This window comes from Leopardus geoffroyi, chromosome A2 (assembly GCF_018350155.1).
Source record: "Leopardus geoffroyi isolate Oge1 chromosome A2, O.geoffroyi_Oge1_pat1.0, whole genome shotgun sequence".
Lineage (NCBI taxonomy): Eukaryota > Metazoa > Chordata > Mammalia > Carnivora > Felidae > Leopardus > Leopardus geoffroyi.
Window position 1 is genome coordinate 152,754,156 of NC_059331.1, and position 20,613 is coordinate 152,774,768.

At 42.5% G+C, this 20,613-nt stretch overlaps 1 protein-coding gene across 2 annotated transcripts in view; it reads right to left on the reverse strand.

Moving 5' to 3' along the window:
- Window positions 1-308: 308 nt before the first annotated feature.
- PTN (pleiotrophin) overlaps window positions 309-20,613 on the reverse strand; it is a 102,028-nt gene continuing 81,723 nt past the window's right edge. The window contains exon 5 of one of the 2 annotated variants that reach the window (XM_045495803.1): window positions 309-1,162. In XM_045495803.1, coding sequence (XP_045351759.1) covers window positions 1,107-1,162 — 56 coding nt within the window. In that variant the 3' untranslated portion in view covers window positions 309-1,106. The remainder of the gene's footprint in view (window positions 1,163-20,613) is intronic. The other variant, XM_045495802.1, reaches the window with a different exon arrangement.

A 20,613-nucleotide genomic window follows, 5' to 3' on the forward strand; every position in this document is an offset into this window, starting at 1 on the left:
TAAAGATTGTACTCGGAACCCAGCAGATAAGGGAGTTGTACAAGTAATCCTTGGTGGATATCTTGGTACATACGGCAGATAATAGAGTAGGAATTCTTCGTGTATAGACTCTACTATTTTGCATATGTTACTCTGTTCCTGATTTGGATTGTGCAGCCCATGCGTATTGTACGTAAGAGAAGGGTTTTTCTGTTCCATCAAACTCTACATTATTTTGGGACTTTCATTCGATTCCGCAGTACCAAAAACTGATAGTTAAACGCTACAGATCTACATCTATACTACATATACAAAAATCCTCTATAAAATTGTGCCCAAGAGGAATTTAATTAGTTTGTATGATAAATTCTCACTGCTAACAGGTTGACTGGGGGAGTGTGGGGGACAAAGCAGGAGGGTTACAGTATCAAATGATTGCACACAAAAGCACTTTTTCCAGAATCACCTTGATTTATTTTCCTAGTCTTTTTTTTCCTCAGAAGGAAAAATAATTTCATTAAGAAAACAAATGTTCCTGCCAAAGCGAATTGCTTTTCATGCATTTCTTTAAAAAAAAAAAAGTCAACATTGAAGTAGGGCATGATCTGCCCCCTCCCTCCATTTTGTGGACTAAAGTTTGTTTTAAAAAATCCATTGGCAGAAGATATTTTCCTCAGATAGGATGATTATATTTTATTGCTGCTTTGTTTAGTATATATTTTTCTCAATTGGGAAAAAAAGTCTAGGTGAAAAATTTATCTAACGAGAAAAGTAGTTTACATAGTCATAACACATAAATTGCTGCCGAAAGAAAAAAAGGTAAAAAAAAAAAAAGATTTTAAATGTAAAATATCACATAACTTCAAAAAACTTACCTCAGTTTTCTACCATTTATCATGTACTACAAGTCAACTTTCTAAATAGGATTACAGTCCTTTATTATAAGCCCCTAGTGGTACTATGGTATACATTTTACAAAATGCTACTACAAAATTTTTCTTTTCTTTTTGTTTCTGCCTATTGTGTACTTAGCTATAATTTTTGAATACAAAGCCTACATGGGTATAAATGCAATAGTTAACTGCTCCTTTTTGCTGATGTCCTTTTCACGGTCCAAGAAGACGGCATTAGTCCAGCATCTTCTCCTGTTTCTTGCCTTCCTTTTTCTTCTTCTTAGATTCTGCTGTGATTAAAAACAGAGAAAAAAAGCATCACGTTAGCAAACAAGGGGGGCACTTTTCTTATACAGGTGACCCTTGGACAATGCTAGGGTCAGGGGCACCAAACCCCCATGTAGTTGCAAATGCGCATAAAACTTTGGACTTCCCCCCAAATTTACCTGTTGACTGGAAGCCTTACCAATAACATAAACAGTCAATTTACACATATTGTATATGTTATATATGCTATATTCTATATGCTTACATCAAAGCAAGCTACAGAAAAAAATGTTATTGATAGAATACACTTACAGTATTCTTTAAAAAAATCACCTTTAAATGGACGCTGATTGGTCATGAGTCAACTGTAATTGTCCAGAAATGAAAGGATTGGATGGATAGAGAAGGTACGGTGTGTGAGAGTGCCTAGGAGAACAGGCAGGAGTAATACAGCCTGCCTTCATGTAAACACCTGCAAATACCTGTCATCTTATTAGTTGCCCCCATTTGATACACCAAATACTATCTTAGGGTCCTACTTAGAAAACAGAAACACAGCAGACCTCCCTGGGAGAATGTACCAGGACACTTGCTCAGTGGAGAGCTACAAAAGCTCTGCTCGGCCCCTCACTCTCCACATGCCCTTTCCATGGGGCTGTTGATAAGCATTTGGCCTGATAGCTTCCTCTCCTGATTTGGCCTTTGCTTAGATATTTGCCAGCTACCCATACATGAAGAACTACACAGAGCTTTGACTCTACAGAGTATCTTAGTTGTGGATGAAGCAAATGGAATGTACGAACCTGGGCTAAACCACGGAAGTAAAACCATGAGGATTGAAATCAAAATACTCCATCCTTTTCCAATCATCTTGCTGTCTCCCTCTTCCTAGGCCTAGGAGGATTCAGTGTAGAATAGGACATGACAGCTTTGGCTCCACAAATGAGAATGGTCAGATCACTAGGCTAGCAAGTGAAAGGCTATTGCTGAATGTTTTTAAGATCCTCTCCCTGTTTGGTCCACAGTAGTGGTAGAAACACAGGGGTTAGGTACAGGCTCTGGAATCACACTGCTGGAGTCTAAGTCTTCGGTCCATCACTAAGTGACCCTGAGACTCCCTGAAAGTTAATTCATGCGTGTGTGTCTCAGATTCCTCACTTGCGAGTGGGCATATGAATTGTACCACTTGACAGGGTCAATATCCAAATTAAATGAGTTGACTAAAGTCCCCTGAGAACAGAAGATGGCATAATAGCCTGTGCTCAATTAAGGTTGGTCTATTACCACACTAATGAAACCTGCTAAAAACAAGAGATAATTTCTCCTTATAATTAATCATCCCCAAGACCCATTGGCCGAGGTCATCGAATGTGCTAAACAACAGGAATACTGGGACACGCACGATGGCCAACAGGGACTATTCACTGGATCACAAGGCCTGTGTATGAGAGGGGCCTAAGGCTTATAATGAGAGGGGACATAATACCAATCACATATTGTAAAACTCGGAGCTTGAACCTTTTCTGTTTTTATCCTCACCACTTCTTCTGATAAGTTCTCAAGTCCATCATATACTAGGTGAGGTAGCGTAAGGTACAAGGTAATTGTCCTAAGCTCCCTTTACTCAAGCTGTAAGGGGTGCCACACACAATTATGTCAGGAGTTGCTAAAATCCCGCTAAATTGCTGCTCACAAATATTCATTTGTCCATGCCTATCCTCAGCTTTCCACCTAAACTGAAGAGACTTTGAACTTTCACTCTGTTTTTGCTTGTCATTATAAATGTCTTCTCCTTTTGACCCATGAAAGGTAAGATGACCAGAACCTCCACGTTCAAAGATATCTATAAAAAGTCCAAGAAGGTTTTCTGTTTAATGTCCAAACAGATCGCGTCTCAATGTTTAATAATTCCCAGTCTTTGGTCGACATTTTAAACAACAGCTGTCTGTTAGAAAGGTATCCTCAGAGAACAATCTAGGGTGTCAGCTGGGACCCAGGTTTAGTTTCCCTTTTCTCAACTTCTCCAAATTCCTTACTGGTGAAGGCCAGCATGTTATATTCATTAACTGACAACTTGCTAAATACAAAGAAATCGACCACTTGCCCATGTAATCTGCACCATGCCAACCAAAACCACGTTTTTGACGTCACTGGCAAGTCACCATGGCACTGCTTTGACACACTGCACACCTTAAGTTCAAGTCCAAGTAGAAAAGGGAGGAGACCGCAGTAAAAAAATAAGGGCAAGAAAGACAAATTTCTATCTGCAGAGGGTCAGCTCGGTTTCTCACCTAAAAACGTACTCAAATTTTTGAGAATAAAGAAGAAAGTTGGGTTGGTGATATTGCTTCTGAACAAACGCAGTTCTGGGGTGACTTTTGTGTACATTTTAATGACAGACTAAATGAATGTTGTTACCACTCCTCTCTGTGACCTCAAAAGCTTAGGAACAACCTCTCAGGCTTTACCCACTGTACATGAGGGTTTTTCTACAGGATCATGGAATCTACAATCTGGAAGGTACCTGGTCCAACTTTCCTATGTAGTTGATGAAGAAATAGACACCAAGGAGTATCAGTCATTTGTCCAGGTCCACAGTGATCCAGCTATAGATCAGATGAGGGGTCCTTCTCCAACTCCTGGACCTCCTCACACAACACAGCACTGCCTCCAATGATCATCACATGTGTAGCAAATGGAATTGGTTTTATTTTTGTCTCTGGACCATCATTCGGTCCCCTCCCTTGAACAGAGTCTCTACATTTGTGCTTATTTCACTTCCTGGAGCACACCATTCTTTTTCTCCCCTAGTCTTTGGCCTTCAGAGAAACGTTTTCTCTTTATTTCTTCTCTCAGAGCACTCATCACTGATACTGTAATTGCCCCTAAGTACAAGCTGTGCAAGGGCAGAATCCCAACTCACAGTTACTTCCCTAGCCCCTCGCACAGTGCCTAGCGCGTGCAACTCTTCAGTGAAGGGCATAAATCTCTAACATGGCAACCACACGTGCCTCGCTGGCTCACCATGCCCTCATCTTCCTGGTGGCGGTTCCTTGAGTTTTCCTTGCTTATTTTCACCTCAGCCTTTACACATTGCCTTCTCTCTCCCTATTTTTCTTCCTGTCACCTCAACTCGGCTTAGCCAACGTCTACTCGTTCTCACTTCAAGGAAGCCTTCCCAGAACTCCCAAACTAAGCAGGTTCCATCTACCTGTGGGTTGGATACTTCCATGTGCCTCTCCCTGCTCTTCCAAAAATGAGAATTGAACTATTAATTTTGTATCTAATTACTCGATATGCCTTTCCCCCTTCCCGTGAGGGAGGAGACCAAATCTGTCTCTTCCATCTGTGTCTTCAGTGCTGAGCATATAATAAGTGCTCCTGAAATACGTGCTGCATCAAAGTGAAGAAATGACCACTTGGATGGGAAACAAAGAGTCAATTCATTAGCCTATAGGAAAGGACTGTTTCCCAAGGGAAGGAAGGAGTGTGAATTCAATCAAAATCTTGCCACATTTCAGAACTTCTTTAAAGATATTTTATGAAGAATAAAATTACAAACATGTATATGTGAAAGTTACCCCAATTTCTCCACCCTTTTTCTTGTCTTTAAAATAGAAGACTGATTTAACTCTGCGAGTAGAAGTTAAGTCCCGTTTTAGTAGCCTATCAAGGTGACGGGGAGAGAAATCTGCTGAGAATGAGGGTCGTGAATCGGCCTGGGGCAGGGCTACAGCAGGGTAAAGCGCGCGCTTTGTAACAGAGTCACGTAGTAGCAGCTACTCTCAAAGAGTTGAAGAGCCAATGCGATCAGTGCCCTGATGTCAAACAGTAGGGAACCTTAGTTCACAGTGAAAAAAGCCAGGTCAAGGGAAGGAAGTACATACAGGCCACACATCAAATAAGACCCCAAGCTACATGGCACTCCACCCCACCTGAACTGAGGCTGTGAAGCTGAAGTGGATACAAACAGGAAAGGAGCCATTGTGGAAATGCGAACACAAAGGGCACCTGCCTGAAAAAGTGACTTGTTTTGTTCCCTTGGATGATCCCTACCGGGACACCATTGCATTGAAAACCCACAGTGATGCTCTTGGTGTGTTTTAACTTTCATTCTTGCTCTGGCCAGTTTTTGAGGTGATGGAAGATAGTACTCATTGTTCTCTCCTGGTAGGTGTATAATTTGAAAAGAAACAGGCTATTTGAAGATATATTTGCCAGTGTTCAGAAAGTCTGAAGACTTTCTTAAGAAATACTCTAGAAAAGATTCAGGCTCCTCTTATTGCTATGAATCTCAGCACCTGGAGTGCCATCTTGACCGTATTCTGTCTAGAAACCTCAAGATCTAGTCGAGAAGATTCTCACAACGCATAGCAAGTACTGACAGCAGAGAAAAGAGGCAGTAGGAACACACAGCAATTAATGAGTCATGGTACAATAAATTGTGAACATACACATTTAAAAAATTCTGATAGAAAACAAAATCCTCAAGGAAGGGACACCTGCGTGGCTCAGTCAGTTGAGCATCTGACTCTTGATTTCAGCTCCGGTCATGATCCCAGGGTTTTGGGATTGAGCCCCACATTGGGCTCTGTGCTGTTATGGAGACTACTTAAGACTCTCACCTTCCCTCACTCTCCCTTGGTCCCTCTCACTCCCTCATGCTCTCTACACACACACACAAAACAAAAAACAAAACAAAACAAAACCAAAACCAAATCCTCAAGTGATAAGTGGCATCATGGCCATTTGTTTAGTAGGGCAATGAGGAAACAATGAAGTACCATTAAAATCATACTAAGAACCAAGTCCTCAGAGAATTGAGGATACCCTCTTCAGAGGGCCATCGTGAATATCATGTGAGATTACAATCGCTAAGATCCTACTTGACCATCCCTGTTCAAAAAACATTCATCTGTTAACCTAGCAAATATACACCCTGTATACCCTATATCCAGTATATCCCTGACACCATTCTAGATCCTGAGATATGATGGCAAACAAGACAAAATTCTGCTCTCACAGATTTCAAGATTGCTTTATGTGAGTGTCTTTCAAAATTGTAAAGTACTCTACAGGTATACATTTATTTTTAAAAGTCATGAGTATGTGGGAGCTATTTTTATGGCTTCAGTGCCTACTTCTCTTCCTCCTAGTTTATTATGACATTGTAGATGCATATGATGTAAAAGAGTATCCAGAGGGAGAATTAATTACTAGGGGGAAAAATAATGTCTATAGAACACCTAGCCTGAAGATCAAAGAGTTTCTTCTTAAAAACTTTTACTTTTTTTTTTTTTTAATTTTAGAGAGGGAGCATGTGAGTTCCCACATGCTGGGATCCACAACCCTGGAGTTATAACCTGAGGAAACATCAAGAATGGCGCACTCAAATGACTGAGAAACCCAGTCACCCCACTGTTAAATAGAAAGTAAAGAAACATATATATGTTAACAGAAATTACCCATAGTTTCACAATACAGAAATAGCACTTTTCACAGTGGGTTCTATTTATGTTTTGTTTCAATGAACATATGTATACTTTTAGTAGGGATATATTGACAGTTGATAAAGTACTTTATACTAAGCCTCCTACTGTTAATTCCCATACCATTGCATGTACTTTGAAACATGGTGACATTCTATCCTGTATGTTTTGTGACCTTCCCTTTTTTGTTGGTCAGTTAGCTTGTACTCACTTTTTGTTACAATAATGATGCAGCGCGTGTTTTTGGTAGACAAATCATTATATTACAGAGTTTTGCCTTAGTAAAGATTTTTAAAGAGGATCTAAAAGATTCTGTGTCTCCCTCTCTCTCTGCCCCTCCCCCGTTCATGCTCTGTCTCTCTCTGTCCCAAAAAAAATAAATAAACGTTGAAAAAAAATTTTTTTTTTAATAAATAAATAAATAAATAAATAAATAAAGAGGATCTAATGGACCAAAGGGCAGGGCACTTGTAAAGCTCCAGATATGTACTGACATATCTCTTTCCTGAAAGGCAGTACTCACTTACATTCTCATCAGTGACTTACGTTGGACCCCGTCACAGCAAATTTGTTCTCAAAAAGCAAATAATCAAACGGCATGCATCATCTCTTTTCTGCCTATCACAGACCCTTCTAGGAACAGGATTGCCATGAAGCTAGTATGAGTAAACACGCCCTCCCTTTTTCAATAGTCAGGAAATCGGAGAGGAGAAGCGTTGGGGGAGTAGGTCTTAAAAGAAAGAAATCCATGTAAAGGTTTTCAGCGAACTTGAGGGGAGAAGTTATTCAAAGAGGCAGAAGGGTTGAGAATTCTGGAATAAGCTTATCTCATTTTCTTATCAAAATGCTTTGCTCGGATTCCCTTTTTTCAGAGGGCCTGCTGAGCATACAGAACAGATAAAAAGGAATGGAGAGATGAAATGGTTGAGCAGAGCCCGGATTTTAACTACAGAGAGTTAAACTCTGTTTGCTACTGACTTAAATAAAGTAGCTTTGGGCCATTAAGCCCATAGGAGGAATTGTCGGTTGGAATAGAAAAAAAGAGATTTTCACCTTCTAACAGGTAGAATTCATACAGGAGGGAGCTATGGGCAGTCAGAAATGGACACCGCAGGTGCAGAGAGCAGGAGGCCGGCTGGAGGCATGTGAGACAGACCGCAGAAGCTAACCTTCGGAGACTCGCTCAATACATCATGGGAACTGAGGGAGGGGAAAGGATCCTATCACTGTCAAACCGTACAGGCACAATGTAAATAGGTCCACAGGGCTGGATATCAATCACCACCATCCTCTCAATGTCTCATACACCTATTTAAAGCAACCCGCCTGTGCTTCAAGGATTAGCTGCCCAGTTACCTGAAATATGTAATCCCTCACGTCAACTAGCTGTTGCTCAGAACCAATAATAAGGCTTGTTGAATCGTGACCGTACAACTCGGTGACCCGCCTAGAATCCAGGTCCTACTTGGCTGGGCCTCCTTCATTAAATTCCCCACATTTCAGTTTGAATTGGGGCAGCACAGATTATGTTGACAATATAGGAAAAAAATTTCTATTTAAAAATCAGATCTGTTTAGTCCAAAGTCTGTGCAATAATTTTGTTGTTTCTTCTTTGATTTCTTTTTTTTTTTTTTAATACCACTTTATTTCCTCTTTTATCGACTCAGGGCACTTACTTCTAGGACTGTGAATGGAATACACACATACAAACAACTGCTCATTGATGCTCCCACATGCTGATCCCTGCTCTTTACCTCACTGTCCACATTCCTTTTCACTCGTCAATTGTTTCATAACAGTACCCTCCCACTCCGTCTCAACCATCTGTCCTCCTACACATGTGCTTTCTGCCGTCAAGTAGATGTGACACTAGGTGATCAATAAAAGACAGTATGGCTTCCGTCTGCATACCAACCAAACATGTCTGGCCCCTGCGAGGAATCTCTGTCTTGCCCCCACTTACTGTGAGAGGAGACTCTGCAGTGAACTGCACCTCCTCACAGTAGAAAGTTCAACTATGAAAACACCGGTGAGTCATGTGGATTTAATTGAATGCTTAATGGAGGAGATGAGGAAATGATTTCATCAACCGTACAGAAGAAGCTTAATAAAAGGCACTAAATGGGTCGATTACTTTCCAAAGCAACTCACCCAGTATGGGGAGAATAAACCCTCTCCCTTCACCCCAAGACTCCTCGCTACAGCCTTTGCAGCCGCTTTTCCCTTCTGTCTGCCCATTCTGCTTTCTTTAAATAAGGAAGCAACTGAGATACCCATTGGCTTCCCCAACCCAAGATTGAAGATGCACTTTCTTTGTTTGGTAGAGTCATGAGCGTGTCAAGGTCACTCTCTGATCTGACCACACTATATGTACGTGATACCAGGTAGAGAATCCTCAGCTGCAACCCCTATTTTTAGTTCAACACGTCTACATCACCCTCACGTATTAGCTACATCTACTCATTTGCGTGCAAGTGTCACAACCGCTAAACACGGGTGGGGATTTTCCCCCTGAGTCACAGGAGAGAAGAGTAGTGAGGAAGGGGGTCAGAGCTGCTTCATCTGTAAGGCCTTTAATCCAGGATGTCCTCACTCGTGTACAGTTACAGAAAGAAAACAAAAGCTGTGGGTACGTGTGTGAATTCGCTATTGAGCCGCTAAATTTTGTCCTTTTCACCTTTGGCGAAAAATGTTTGTAAGTACGGAATAAAACTGAAGCGAGGCAAATATAACTAATGCAAGGGAAACTGCAAAGAAAATATGATTTTGTATAGGTAGCTTTGAGAATGTGTATTTGTACATGCAAGAGCATGTATTTCTTTTTTTAATTTTTTTTTAATGTTTATTTATTTTTAAGACAGAGAGAAAGCATGAACGGGGGAGGGTCAGAGAGAGAGGGAGACACAGAACCGGAAGCAGGCTCCAGGCTCTGAGCCGTCAGCCCAGAGCCCGACGCGGGGCTCGAACTCACAGACCGTGAGATCATGACCTGAGCCGAAGTCGGATTGCTTAACCGACTGAGCCACCCAGGCGCCCCAAGAGCATGCATTTCTGAGGCCTACGTCAGAGACCGGAAAGAAGAACATTTATTCTTGAGATGATATGTAAGTGTTCAAAAGCTTGTTTCTGCGGTAATGAGGGCACAGATAGAAAATTTATCATATGATCAAGTCTTATCAATTGTATTGGTAGCCTAGGCCAGAAATGAAGTATATTATTATAACCAATGATAAGTAGTTCCCACTTAGCACACCATGATTTGCTGATGTTTAACATTACATTACCAGTGCTACTGGAAGATCAGATTTTGGTTTCTGTCAAACGGGGAAAGTTTCAAGTCTGAAACATTTAAAATTTCAGTAGCGAAGGCTCCATCGATCATTTCTTATTTGCTTCCCCATAGATTTTTCTTCTAGGCTCCAACAGCTTCTACATGTCAGGTGTTATGAATCGGTTGTTAGGGGCCCAATCACGTCCCCCTCAAAATTTCATACTGAATGCCTGACCTTCACACCTCAGAATGTGAACATATTTGGAGAGACAGTCCTTACAGAGGTAATCAGGTTAAAATGAGGTCATGAGGGTGGGCCCTAACCGGATATAACTGGTGTCCTCAGAAGAAGAGGGAATGTGAACAGACACACGTAGAGAAAAGACTAGGGGAAGACAGGGACAAGATGACCATCTATGAGTCGGAAAAAGAGGCCTGAACAGATCCTTCCCACATGACCTTTGGAAAGAAATCAACCCCACAGAAACCTTGATCTCAGACTTCTGGCTTACAGAACCGTGCAAAGATAAACTTCTGTTGTTGAAGTCACACAGGCTGAGGTACTTTGTTACACGAGTGCCAGGTGACGCATACATCGGTGAATTGGATATCTCGTTTTCATTTTTGTATAGCTTTCAGAGCGCCCTCCTTAGTCACAGAGGTCAAAACGCATGTGAGGTTTTTTTTTGTGTCCTAAACGAGTCCTCCAGAATTTTAAATATGTATCATTTAAGTATGTGACTTTGGTAGCATGAAATACAGGATTTTATGCCCATTATCAGTTTTGCACATGCTCCCTGCAGTTACCAGTTCGCCCATCTCCATACGTGCCTTCCAGATTTCTCTGCTGCCTGATTCCTCTCGCCCCCGTGTACCCAGTGCTCTGACTCTAGCAGCAGCAAAGGTCAGACCTGAAGAGGTGCCCCCAAACTTCTTTTTAGAAAGAAGCCTGCACAGCAGCTTAACTTAATGCTTTTGTGTGTCTGGGCAAAGATCTGAAAATAGGCGTTTCTATTAATGATAATAATAATCGAAAGCCTTGCACGAGCCAATGAATATGGGAACCTACAGTCAACCGCTCCGGGTCTCGTCCCCCGTGCGCCTGAGAAGTGGGACACTGGGAACATTTTTACCTGCTTTTTGCTCTTTGCATTTCTGATGAGCTCTTGTACAAATATTGTTTACCCCTCTGGGAAAAGCCTTTCCTTTTGCCTTTTCCCTGCCTCCTGTGCTGAGCAACAGCCAGACCGCTTTGATTTCCCTGAGGGTTCCCAGAGGCCTTGCATCCGCGCAAAGCCGGCCGGAGTCACTGAGTGTGGGAAGTGGCCTCACTGATTACCGGACAGCAGTGCCTCAGATCCTTGTGCTGAGACACCAGCGTCACTATGACTCACAGGGACAAGGAGGCGATCCCGAATCCAGCTCGGGGTCCGGCCTGGGAGGCCGCTGGCTAACGGGCTCCACTGGACTGCTAGCTCTAACTCTAGAGGAAGAGAGCCCCTTTGGAGGACCCCCAGCCTGTGAAATGGAGCACGAAGCCCGTTCTTTGCTTAAGCGCACTTACTACACAGAGACAGGCTTGAGCCAAAAGCTACCTGACACGACTCAATCACAAATGACCCCAAACATGCTTCTGGTAATGTTGTAGGGTTCCCGTAGAAACACACTCCAAAATTACTAGTTTCGTTCGGAATATCCCAAGAGATGCCAGAGGGAGCACTCGGATGGGAAGCTCTACTATGACAGAACATGGCCAAAGGACTGAGTTCAAGTTCAAGCCTGACCCCTCACGGGCTGGGGGACCTGCTGCAAATTGCCACCTTAGCGCCCCGTTGGTAAAATGCGAGCAGAACTCTCTGGGGCTGCTGCGGGGATTAAGTGAGACAAGGCACGCCAAGAGCTTAGCGCAATGCCCGTCGCCTTATAAATACTTAAGTTGCTCAAAAACGCTGATGACGAGAGCCACAACTTAAAACACGAAGCAGAAATTCTCAGTCCAGAAGTTAGAAGGGAGAAATGTAAAAAAAAAAAGCTTCAGGGGCATTAAAAAAAAAAAAAAAAAAAAAAAAAAAGGTCCCTCAACCCAGTAACTAATTTGTGTGAACACTGTTCTATTATTCACCCTTCCTTAATACTAATTATTATATAGCTGTTTTGTGTGTGCACAACTAATGAGGCTCTGTGCGTGGAGTTTACCAAGGGAGATGAAACCAGACCCACAGTGTGAAATACACCCTGCAAATATTTATAGTTCCTAGTTCTCCCACCTGTCCCAGCAATAAAGACGAAAATTCCTTCCATAAGGAAGGGAGTAAACCATCTACATGACTCCTCTCCCAGGTGCGTGAACTGTGCCTCGACAGTGATTTCTCTACTTGAAGGGAGTGAATAAATGATGTGAGCCAGACCAGGACAATGCAGCATTGATTCATTCCTTCAAATCAGCACTATTCACTGAATTCCTCTCATGGACTAGGAACTATGAGACGTGGCACCTTAAAAGGTGAATGAGATGTGGCTCCTGCCCTCAAGAGGCTCAGCGTCGAGAGAAGCAAAGACTCACTCACTACGGAGGAACGGTGTCTTACCCGAGGAGCCGGTCCTGCAGGCAGGCAACAACCTCATGCTTGGGAAGGGAAGTCTAGCAAATGTTCACACTGATCTGTCTTCTAGTCCTTGAATAAAACAAGCTCTTTTTGGCCCCAGGGACTTTGCACTTGCCCTTGTTTTATCTAGAAACTAGCATGGCTAGCTCCTGCTCTATATTCAAGACCAAGTTCAAAAACTTACCTCTCCAAGCTTTCCCTGGTTTCTCTACCTTACTTAGTCCCCCCGCCAGGCCCCAGCTGCTCTGACACTTGGTTCTTTAGTTTTTAAGACCGTTTACTCCAATATGTAGTCATTATTTTAGTTCTGAATTGTTTTTGTCACTATTGCCTACCCTCCACCACCACTGGAACCTAATAATAGGAGAGGAGGAAACTTGATTAATATCACCAGCACCTGACATATGGCCTGCTCCATTGCAGGCTCTTCATAGCTCTTATAAATAAATGAATAAGAGGAAATAATGCCAGAGGACCGTATGCTTCTCTCTTTCATAACATCTGTCACTCTCGGCAGTACCTTAGGATTTATCCTTCTGCTTTTCCCACCACACTATGGGTCCACATAGGTCACTAGCTTATCCCTGGTGCTAACTCGAGCGCATAGTACCCACTCAATAAATACTTGCCAAATGAACACACCAGATCTTACAGAATGAAATGTATGAAGTACAGAAGGAGAGGAGGTTTCAGGTTTCTCAAACCACAGGTGCAGAGAGGTGGATATGGAAGAATGCATGGGCCACTCAGCCGTCCATCTCCAGGGTGTGGAGTGACTTGGGTGGATATTATGGGCAATGTCTGGAGCAGGGATCAGGCAAGAGGGAAGCCAGATGATGCCTGCGCAAGATGTCCTGCGAAAGACCCAGGATCTGAGTCTGTTGCTGATGGAAAGCTATGATAAAAGAGGGATTTTAGGACTGGGTCTGAAATTCATTCCTTCTTAGATAAGGAACCGAGGTACCTGTATGGAGGAGATACAGGAAAAGGGGTTGTTGTGCATAATGCTGGAGGTCTAGAGGCAGGACTGCCTTGTTTTTAAGCCTGGCCACTCCACTTATTGGCTATACAACGTCATGCTAAGCATCTAACATCTCTGTGCTCAGTTTCCTCATAGGTAATATTAGGAATGACGATAGGAACTATTTCACGGAGTTTCTGTGATTATTCAATGATACAAGGTATATGCAATGTACTAACATATATTCAAAACATATCAGTCTCCCCCAAAATATTAATTATAATTACTACTGCTGTTATCACCATAGTTCTTTTGCCCAGAAAGGTAGTGAGGGAAACACCCACCTCAAGAATTTCATTTGGAAGGAAGGAAACAGTCTTAAAATCACTGCACATTTATTCAGCATTTTTACATCTTCCTGTCATTAATTGAGGTATTCATTGTAGACGCTCATTTACAGAATGAGCTTTCTAATAAGAAAGGAGCAGAATTAGACTTTCTACCTTCAATGACAGTGTCATGAATGGGAAATACAGATGTTGACAGACTCTTCCACAGCAGAATAAAGAAGAAATCAAACCTTAAGACCTAACCACATCAGAGTGTTTCCCTCTGATCCAGAAGAACAAAATCCCTGCAAAGTTCCCCAGGCTTCTCTTTCTGGAAAAATGCAAGGGCAGCAACCACAAGCCCTGTCAGGGTCTCAGGAAGAAGGGAGCGGGTCCCAGACTCCCTTTCACCTCTCTTAACATAGCACAGAGTCTCTCAGCCGAGCTAAACTCATCCACAGAGTGTGGGCATGTTCATTGCTAAGGGATGCGGAGCCCAGAATCCACAAAGAATTGTTGGGAGTTTCGGTAACAGAAAAATCTATTTAGCATTGGGGGAGCTGAGAACGCTGGGAATATCCCTTTACTGAGCCCCTTTCAATCGTCTGCCAAGTGCTATGCCCTGCACACAGCTGAGTCTTGCACTTAAACAGTTGCCGTTCTTTTGATCTTTAAAGACAAATTGTCAGACCTAAGAGAGAGCCAGGCAACTGTCCAAAAAAAGAGGAGCGAGATGGCAAAACTTTTAGAAATAGCTAGGAAGAAAAAAAAAAAGGAACTGGGGTTCTCATGAGCAGGGGAATTTAAGGAGGATCTGGTAACAGCAGAGCATGAACTGGTGGACAGGACAGCAGGAGGACTGACATTGTTCCCTGACCAACCTGTAGCACAGATACCCGCTCACGTGCTCCCACCTCTGCCTGTCCCACAGTACCCTTCTGCCAGGCAAACTTGGAGGCTGACACAAATGTCATCTGGCCTGTCAATATAAAAAAAAAGGGTTCACAATACCCCCATTTTTTTTTGAGAGACAGAGAATCCCAAGCAGGGCTTGGATCCCAACATTGGGCTCAATCCCACGAACCATGAAATCATGACCCAAATCGACAGACGCTTAGCTGAGTCACCCAGGTACCCCACAATATCCTTTATTCACGTGTCTTGTTTAAATAGTAACAGCTAATAATTTCCATTTCAACAGGTCAAGATTCTAGAATGTTCCAAGATAATCACTAGGCCACATCAGCTGCAGCAGTCCCTAGGAAAATCTCAGCTTGTATGAAAGCCTTCTGCATAAGCCTCTACTCAGCCTCAGCTTAGACTCTGCACTCCAGTGATAACCACCAGAAGCCTACTCCACTGGGCGGCACCTGCTCACACAGACAGGTCTGCCCATAGGGCCACAGCTCTCTCACAGGTGGCCATCTTCTAATTCTAGAGTAAGCCCGTTCTCCAAGGGGACTGCTGAGAAACACTGTGGTTTAGAGACAGGTTATTCGCCCTCTGAAGGCTTCTCTGCTCTGATCAGGTAAGCAGCACTGTCAGCACAGACTGGCCACGGTTCCTACTTTTTTATTACTTGTCCACAGCTCAGTCATCCCCGCAGATTTTGTTCAAACTGAAAAGAGTGTAATGACTCGACAAAAAACACCTCCTGGTGGTCCCAACAAGGAGAGACCCAACTCTCTTTACAGTGGGATAACTGTACCAATAGAAGATACTCTTAGCAACTTCTCCAAGAAATGTCATCAATACGAGAAAGGGTTAGGTTCAGTTTGGTCGCGTACTTCAACACATTCCAACATTCCCGCACACTCCCTGGCCGACTGCTCACTCAATACCAACTCAAGAACCCCTTCAGCTGCTCTTCTCACACTTATAGGCAGAGTTTTGAAAGTTAAAGACGTATTTCCCAGAGTCCCTTGCAGGAGGATTTTATATGTGGCCCAGTTTCCATCAAGCAGGCACGTTTTGAGTCTTAGAGGTAGCGGTCAGCAACCAGAAAAAAAGGGGCCAAATTTGGGGAGATTGGGTACTTGGGCAAGAAGGGAGCAGACGAAACTAGTTTTGAGGGCACAGGTATGGTGTTTCCAGTGTTCGGTTCTTAGCACGTGTGCTGAACTGTGGGTAATTTTAGCAGCAGGGCTTCTGCTACATCAGTCACGTTTGGCATGATTAGACATTTCTCTTAGTTCTGTTGCCTTCTGCTGTAATATTATTGGATCCAACTCAAATCTTCTGGCCCTTCTGGAAATTCTAGTGAGCTATATAATACCCTTGAATAACCCCCTTTCTGCTTAACTAGCTACAGTAGAGATCTTGCTGCAGCTAAAAATCCTCACAGATACAGGGTTTCTTGAATTAGTAATTGTAATTAATACTCTCAACCTCTTCTCCTAAGAAATTAAAATCTCAAGTGCCCAACACAATTGCTCGCCAATTTATCCCTGGCCGATTCTGACAGCAATTCAGAAGATTCCAGTTATAATCTTTCACTCAGTGACCTCCCCAGAGCAGTCCTGTCCCCATCCCCAAGAAAGCTATATTCTAGTCATGCACCTTTCAATTCTTACGTCTACATAAGAATATCGATATTCTCTCTCCTTCTGGGTATAAAATACAGAAGTGGATGACTAAAACCTCTCCTCGGATTAAGTGGGGTTCCAACACAAGAGAATCTTTTGATAAGAGTTTCTAACTTCATATCTAGTATCATTGAAATTGTCCCAAGGCCAGAGTGTGGAGTTTGTATGATACCGACATAGCAAAAGGAAGAACCACTTCTATCCAATAGACTGGAGTGTGGTGAATTTTAAGGCAATTTTTAACCAAACCAAGTGGGATATTTAGTAATTTCCTAGAGTTCAAGGTACCACTTCTCGATGTTAAGGGCCCTCTCTCCCCAGCAAGTCTTCTAAATTTTTGGCCTTATTAGGAATCAAGTCACAACAATACCCTCCGGTTTCCTCAGTTTAATGCCTGGTAATCACAGCCTTACCAATACCTTTATGTTCCATTCTGAAATTTAAAGAACATGTTTTCCACACTGAAAGTCACGCAGTTTGCATATCAAGCCACTACCATTTTCCAAAACAGAAGAGGACAGAAATCAAACCAACAAGTTTTATGAAACAAACAGATTTTTTTAAAAAAGCAGACAGGGGCTCCTGGGTGGCTTAGTCAGTTAAGCGTCTGACTTTGGCTCAGGTCATGACCTCATGGTTCGTGGGTTCAAGCCCTGGCATCGGGCTCTGTGCCGACAGTTCAGAGCCTGGAGCCCCTCCTCTGCTCGTACTCTGTCTCTGTCCCTCAAAAAATAAATAAATGTTTAAAAAAACAATGGGGAAAAAAAAGGCAGACAAAAGACCAGAACCCGATGATGTGTTTGATGAGAAAGACAGCGGTGGGAAAAAAGTACTTTCTGGCTATGAGTTCAGCGACCGGGCTACAAAGGAGGAAAATGGAGTCAGAAAAGAGGGAAACGTGGAGCTGATTCTATTCCTAAACAACAGAGTGGATTTAGAAGAATCACTGATGTTTTCTGTCCTCTATTATTCTATCAGGGTTACATCAGACGACAGACAAGGTAATGATCCTAGACATTGGGATTTATCTAACATGACCAAAGTTTCATGAATGTATAATACCCAGGGGAAGCATGGTGCAGTTGAAAAGGCACTGGGTCTTTGGGGTCAGTCTGACTTTAAATTTGAATCACCACTTAGAAGCTGTGAAACCTGAGGCAAGTGGCTTAACCTCTCTGGGCGTGTGCGTTCTCAGATCTAAAGTAGGATAAATACAATGCACTGCACAGAACTGCTTTGAAGCTGAAATGAGAAGTGCCTATCACAGTGCCTGACTCAAAACGAGTGGGTTCGCTATCTCCCTCTTTCCTGTTCATGTCCTGAGCTGAAATAGCAGGAAGCCCTGATGGGTTATTCTTTCCTCAAGAAAGGAAGGACATAATTTATAATTGTATAACTTAATGAAAATATTACGTAAATAACTTCTTTACTGCAGCTTCCACATTTGTAAGTTTAATGTGTGAAACCTTTTTTTTTTTTTTGCTTCTAACATTTATCTGTTATACACATATTTAATCAGCACCTACTATGTCCTACTCCTCGTTCTAGGCAAAAGGGATACAGTAGAGAACAAAACCGGTCAGGTCCCTGTCCTCCTGAAAGTTATACTCTGGTAGATGTGTACCAGAACAGTTATAGAAATAATGTTCTAGAGAGCCCAGTCATTTCTCTGACATCAGCCGTAACAACATTTTTCTAGATACGTCTCCGGAGGCAAGGGACACAAAAGCAAAAATACACTACTGGGACGACATCAAAATGAAAAGCTTTTGCACAGTAAAGGAAGCAGTCAACAAGACTAAAAGACAACCCACTGAATGGCAGAAGATATTTGTCAATGACATAGCCAATAAAAGGTTAGTATCCAAAAAGGAACTTACACAACTCAACACCCAACAAACAAATAATCCAATTAAAAATGGACAGAACCCATGAACAGACATGTCTCCAAAGAAGACATACAAATGGCCAACAGACACATGAAAAATGCTCAACACCACTCATCTTCGGGGAAGTACAAATCAAAACCACAATGAGTCCTCATCACCTCACACCTGTCAGAATGGCTAAAATCAAAAACACAAGAAATAACAAGTGTTGGCGAGGACGTGAAGAAGGAACCCTTTTGCACTCTTGGTGGGAATGCAAACTGGTGCAGCCACTATGGAAAACAGTATGGAGATTCCTCAAAAACTTACAAATACAATTACCCTTTGATCCAGTAATTACACTACTAGGTATTTACCCAGAGTACAAAAACACTGGTTTAAAGGGATATACGCACCCCTACGTGTATATAGTAGCATTATCTACAATAGCCAAGATATGGAAGCAAACCAATGTCCATCGATTGATGAGTAGATAAAAAAAAAAAAGAGGTGGTGAATATATACAGGGGATTATTTTTCAGCCGTAAAAAATAAAGAATGGAATCTTGCTATTTGTAAGATGGGGCCAGAGAGCATTATGCTAAGCAAAAGAAGTCAGAGAAAAGACAAATGCCATATGATTTCACTTATATGTGGACTTTAAGAAAGAAAACAAGCAAAGAAACAAAAGAGACAAACCAAAAACCACTCTGAAATGTAGGCAACAAACTGGTGGTTACCAGAGAGGAAGGTGGGGGTGGGGGTGGGGGGGTGTGGGGAAGGTGACACAGGCGATGGGGATTAAGGAGTGCGATTACATTAGCATTGGGTAATGTATGGAAGTGTTGAATCACTATACGGTACACCCGAAACTAACAGAACATGGTATATTAACTGAACTGGAATTAAAATTATAGGAAGAAGAAATCATGCTCTAGAACGTGTATTCTTCCATTTGCGAGTCACCTTTGCACATCAGTGTTGGGCTTTACATAGTACTGTGAAATATATAACTCACTCAGGCTAATCCCATTTTCAACTAATCATATACCTTAATTTTTGATATGTCAACAAATTAAATGTTTACCAACTAGAAATATTTTTACCGCCAGTTTTCAAAGTGAAAGCCTGAGCCAAACTTTTAACCTTCATTGCGTATCACTGGATGAGAAAATGTAAAAATGTAAAAGGTCAACTATCCACCAGCCAAAAGAAGTCCTCACCTAGTGAATTACCAAATACCCTGAAGGGTCTTTCTGAATCACGTCCCCACTTTGTCCAATTTATTCCAAACTTTTCAACATTTTCCATATCTACCCAGCACCCCCCCACCACCACCTACCACCTAATCCTTCTCTCATTTTTTCTTTCCCTATTTATTAAACTGAAGTTTCTCTCACCCAGAGGAAAAAACAAGAACAGATTGTGTACATGCCTATGTGTGGTCTCTATGAACTTCATATTAGCGCAGTATTTCTAGATTGCGGCTGATAATGAAATCTTTTTAGGAACATCTTAATTTTCAAAGGTAGTGATGCTGATCTGGCTGGTCTGGGTTATGCCTGGGCACTGGGATTTTTATAAGTTCTCAGAGAAAATTCTAATGCTCAGGCCAGATGGAGAACCACTGTGGTATAGCATGGAGACTTCTTTAATTCCTTTTCCTTCCCACTCTCTATTTATGCTTCCCACTCTCTATTTGGGTTCTCTGGCTTTTTTTTTTAATGCTTACTTATTTTTGAGAGAGAGAGAGGGAGAGAGAACGAACAGGGGAGGGCAGAAAGAGAGGGAGACACAGAATCTGAAGCAGGCTCCAGGCTCTGAGCTGTCAGCACAGCGCCCCACGCGGGGCTCGAACTCATGAACTGTGAGATCATGACCTGAGCGGAAGTTGGACACTTAAGCGCCTGAGCCACCTAGGCGCCCCTCTCTGACTGGCTTACAAATAAATTAATTTGAAAACTGTATCTCTGAGTTCTTCTGGTTTTGGAAATGTCTCACGGGATAGATATGGCCACCAATTTTCATCAGATCTGTGTAGTTGTCTCCAGACAAGTAACACTTACAAAGCTGGCACCCACACTCGGACACTGACTCCAGCCCCACATCATGCCTTTCACCGCGACCAGCAGATTCCCATGACCTGGAAAGGGGGCATCCTGAATCCTAGATTCCAGCCACCCCGCAGTTGTGGGTAACCATGTCCATGGACAACTCCATCAGAGACCAAAGGCCTATAACATGAGTCCTTTCTGCCTATTAGCAGCTAGCTAGTCAATCCTGACTTCCGGAGGCATTTTTTTTTCTTCTATTTTCATTTATGAGGGTTTCGTGTTCGTTTTTCTGAGTGTCTCCTTGCATTTAA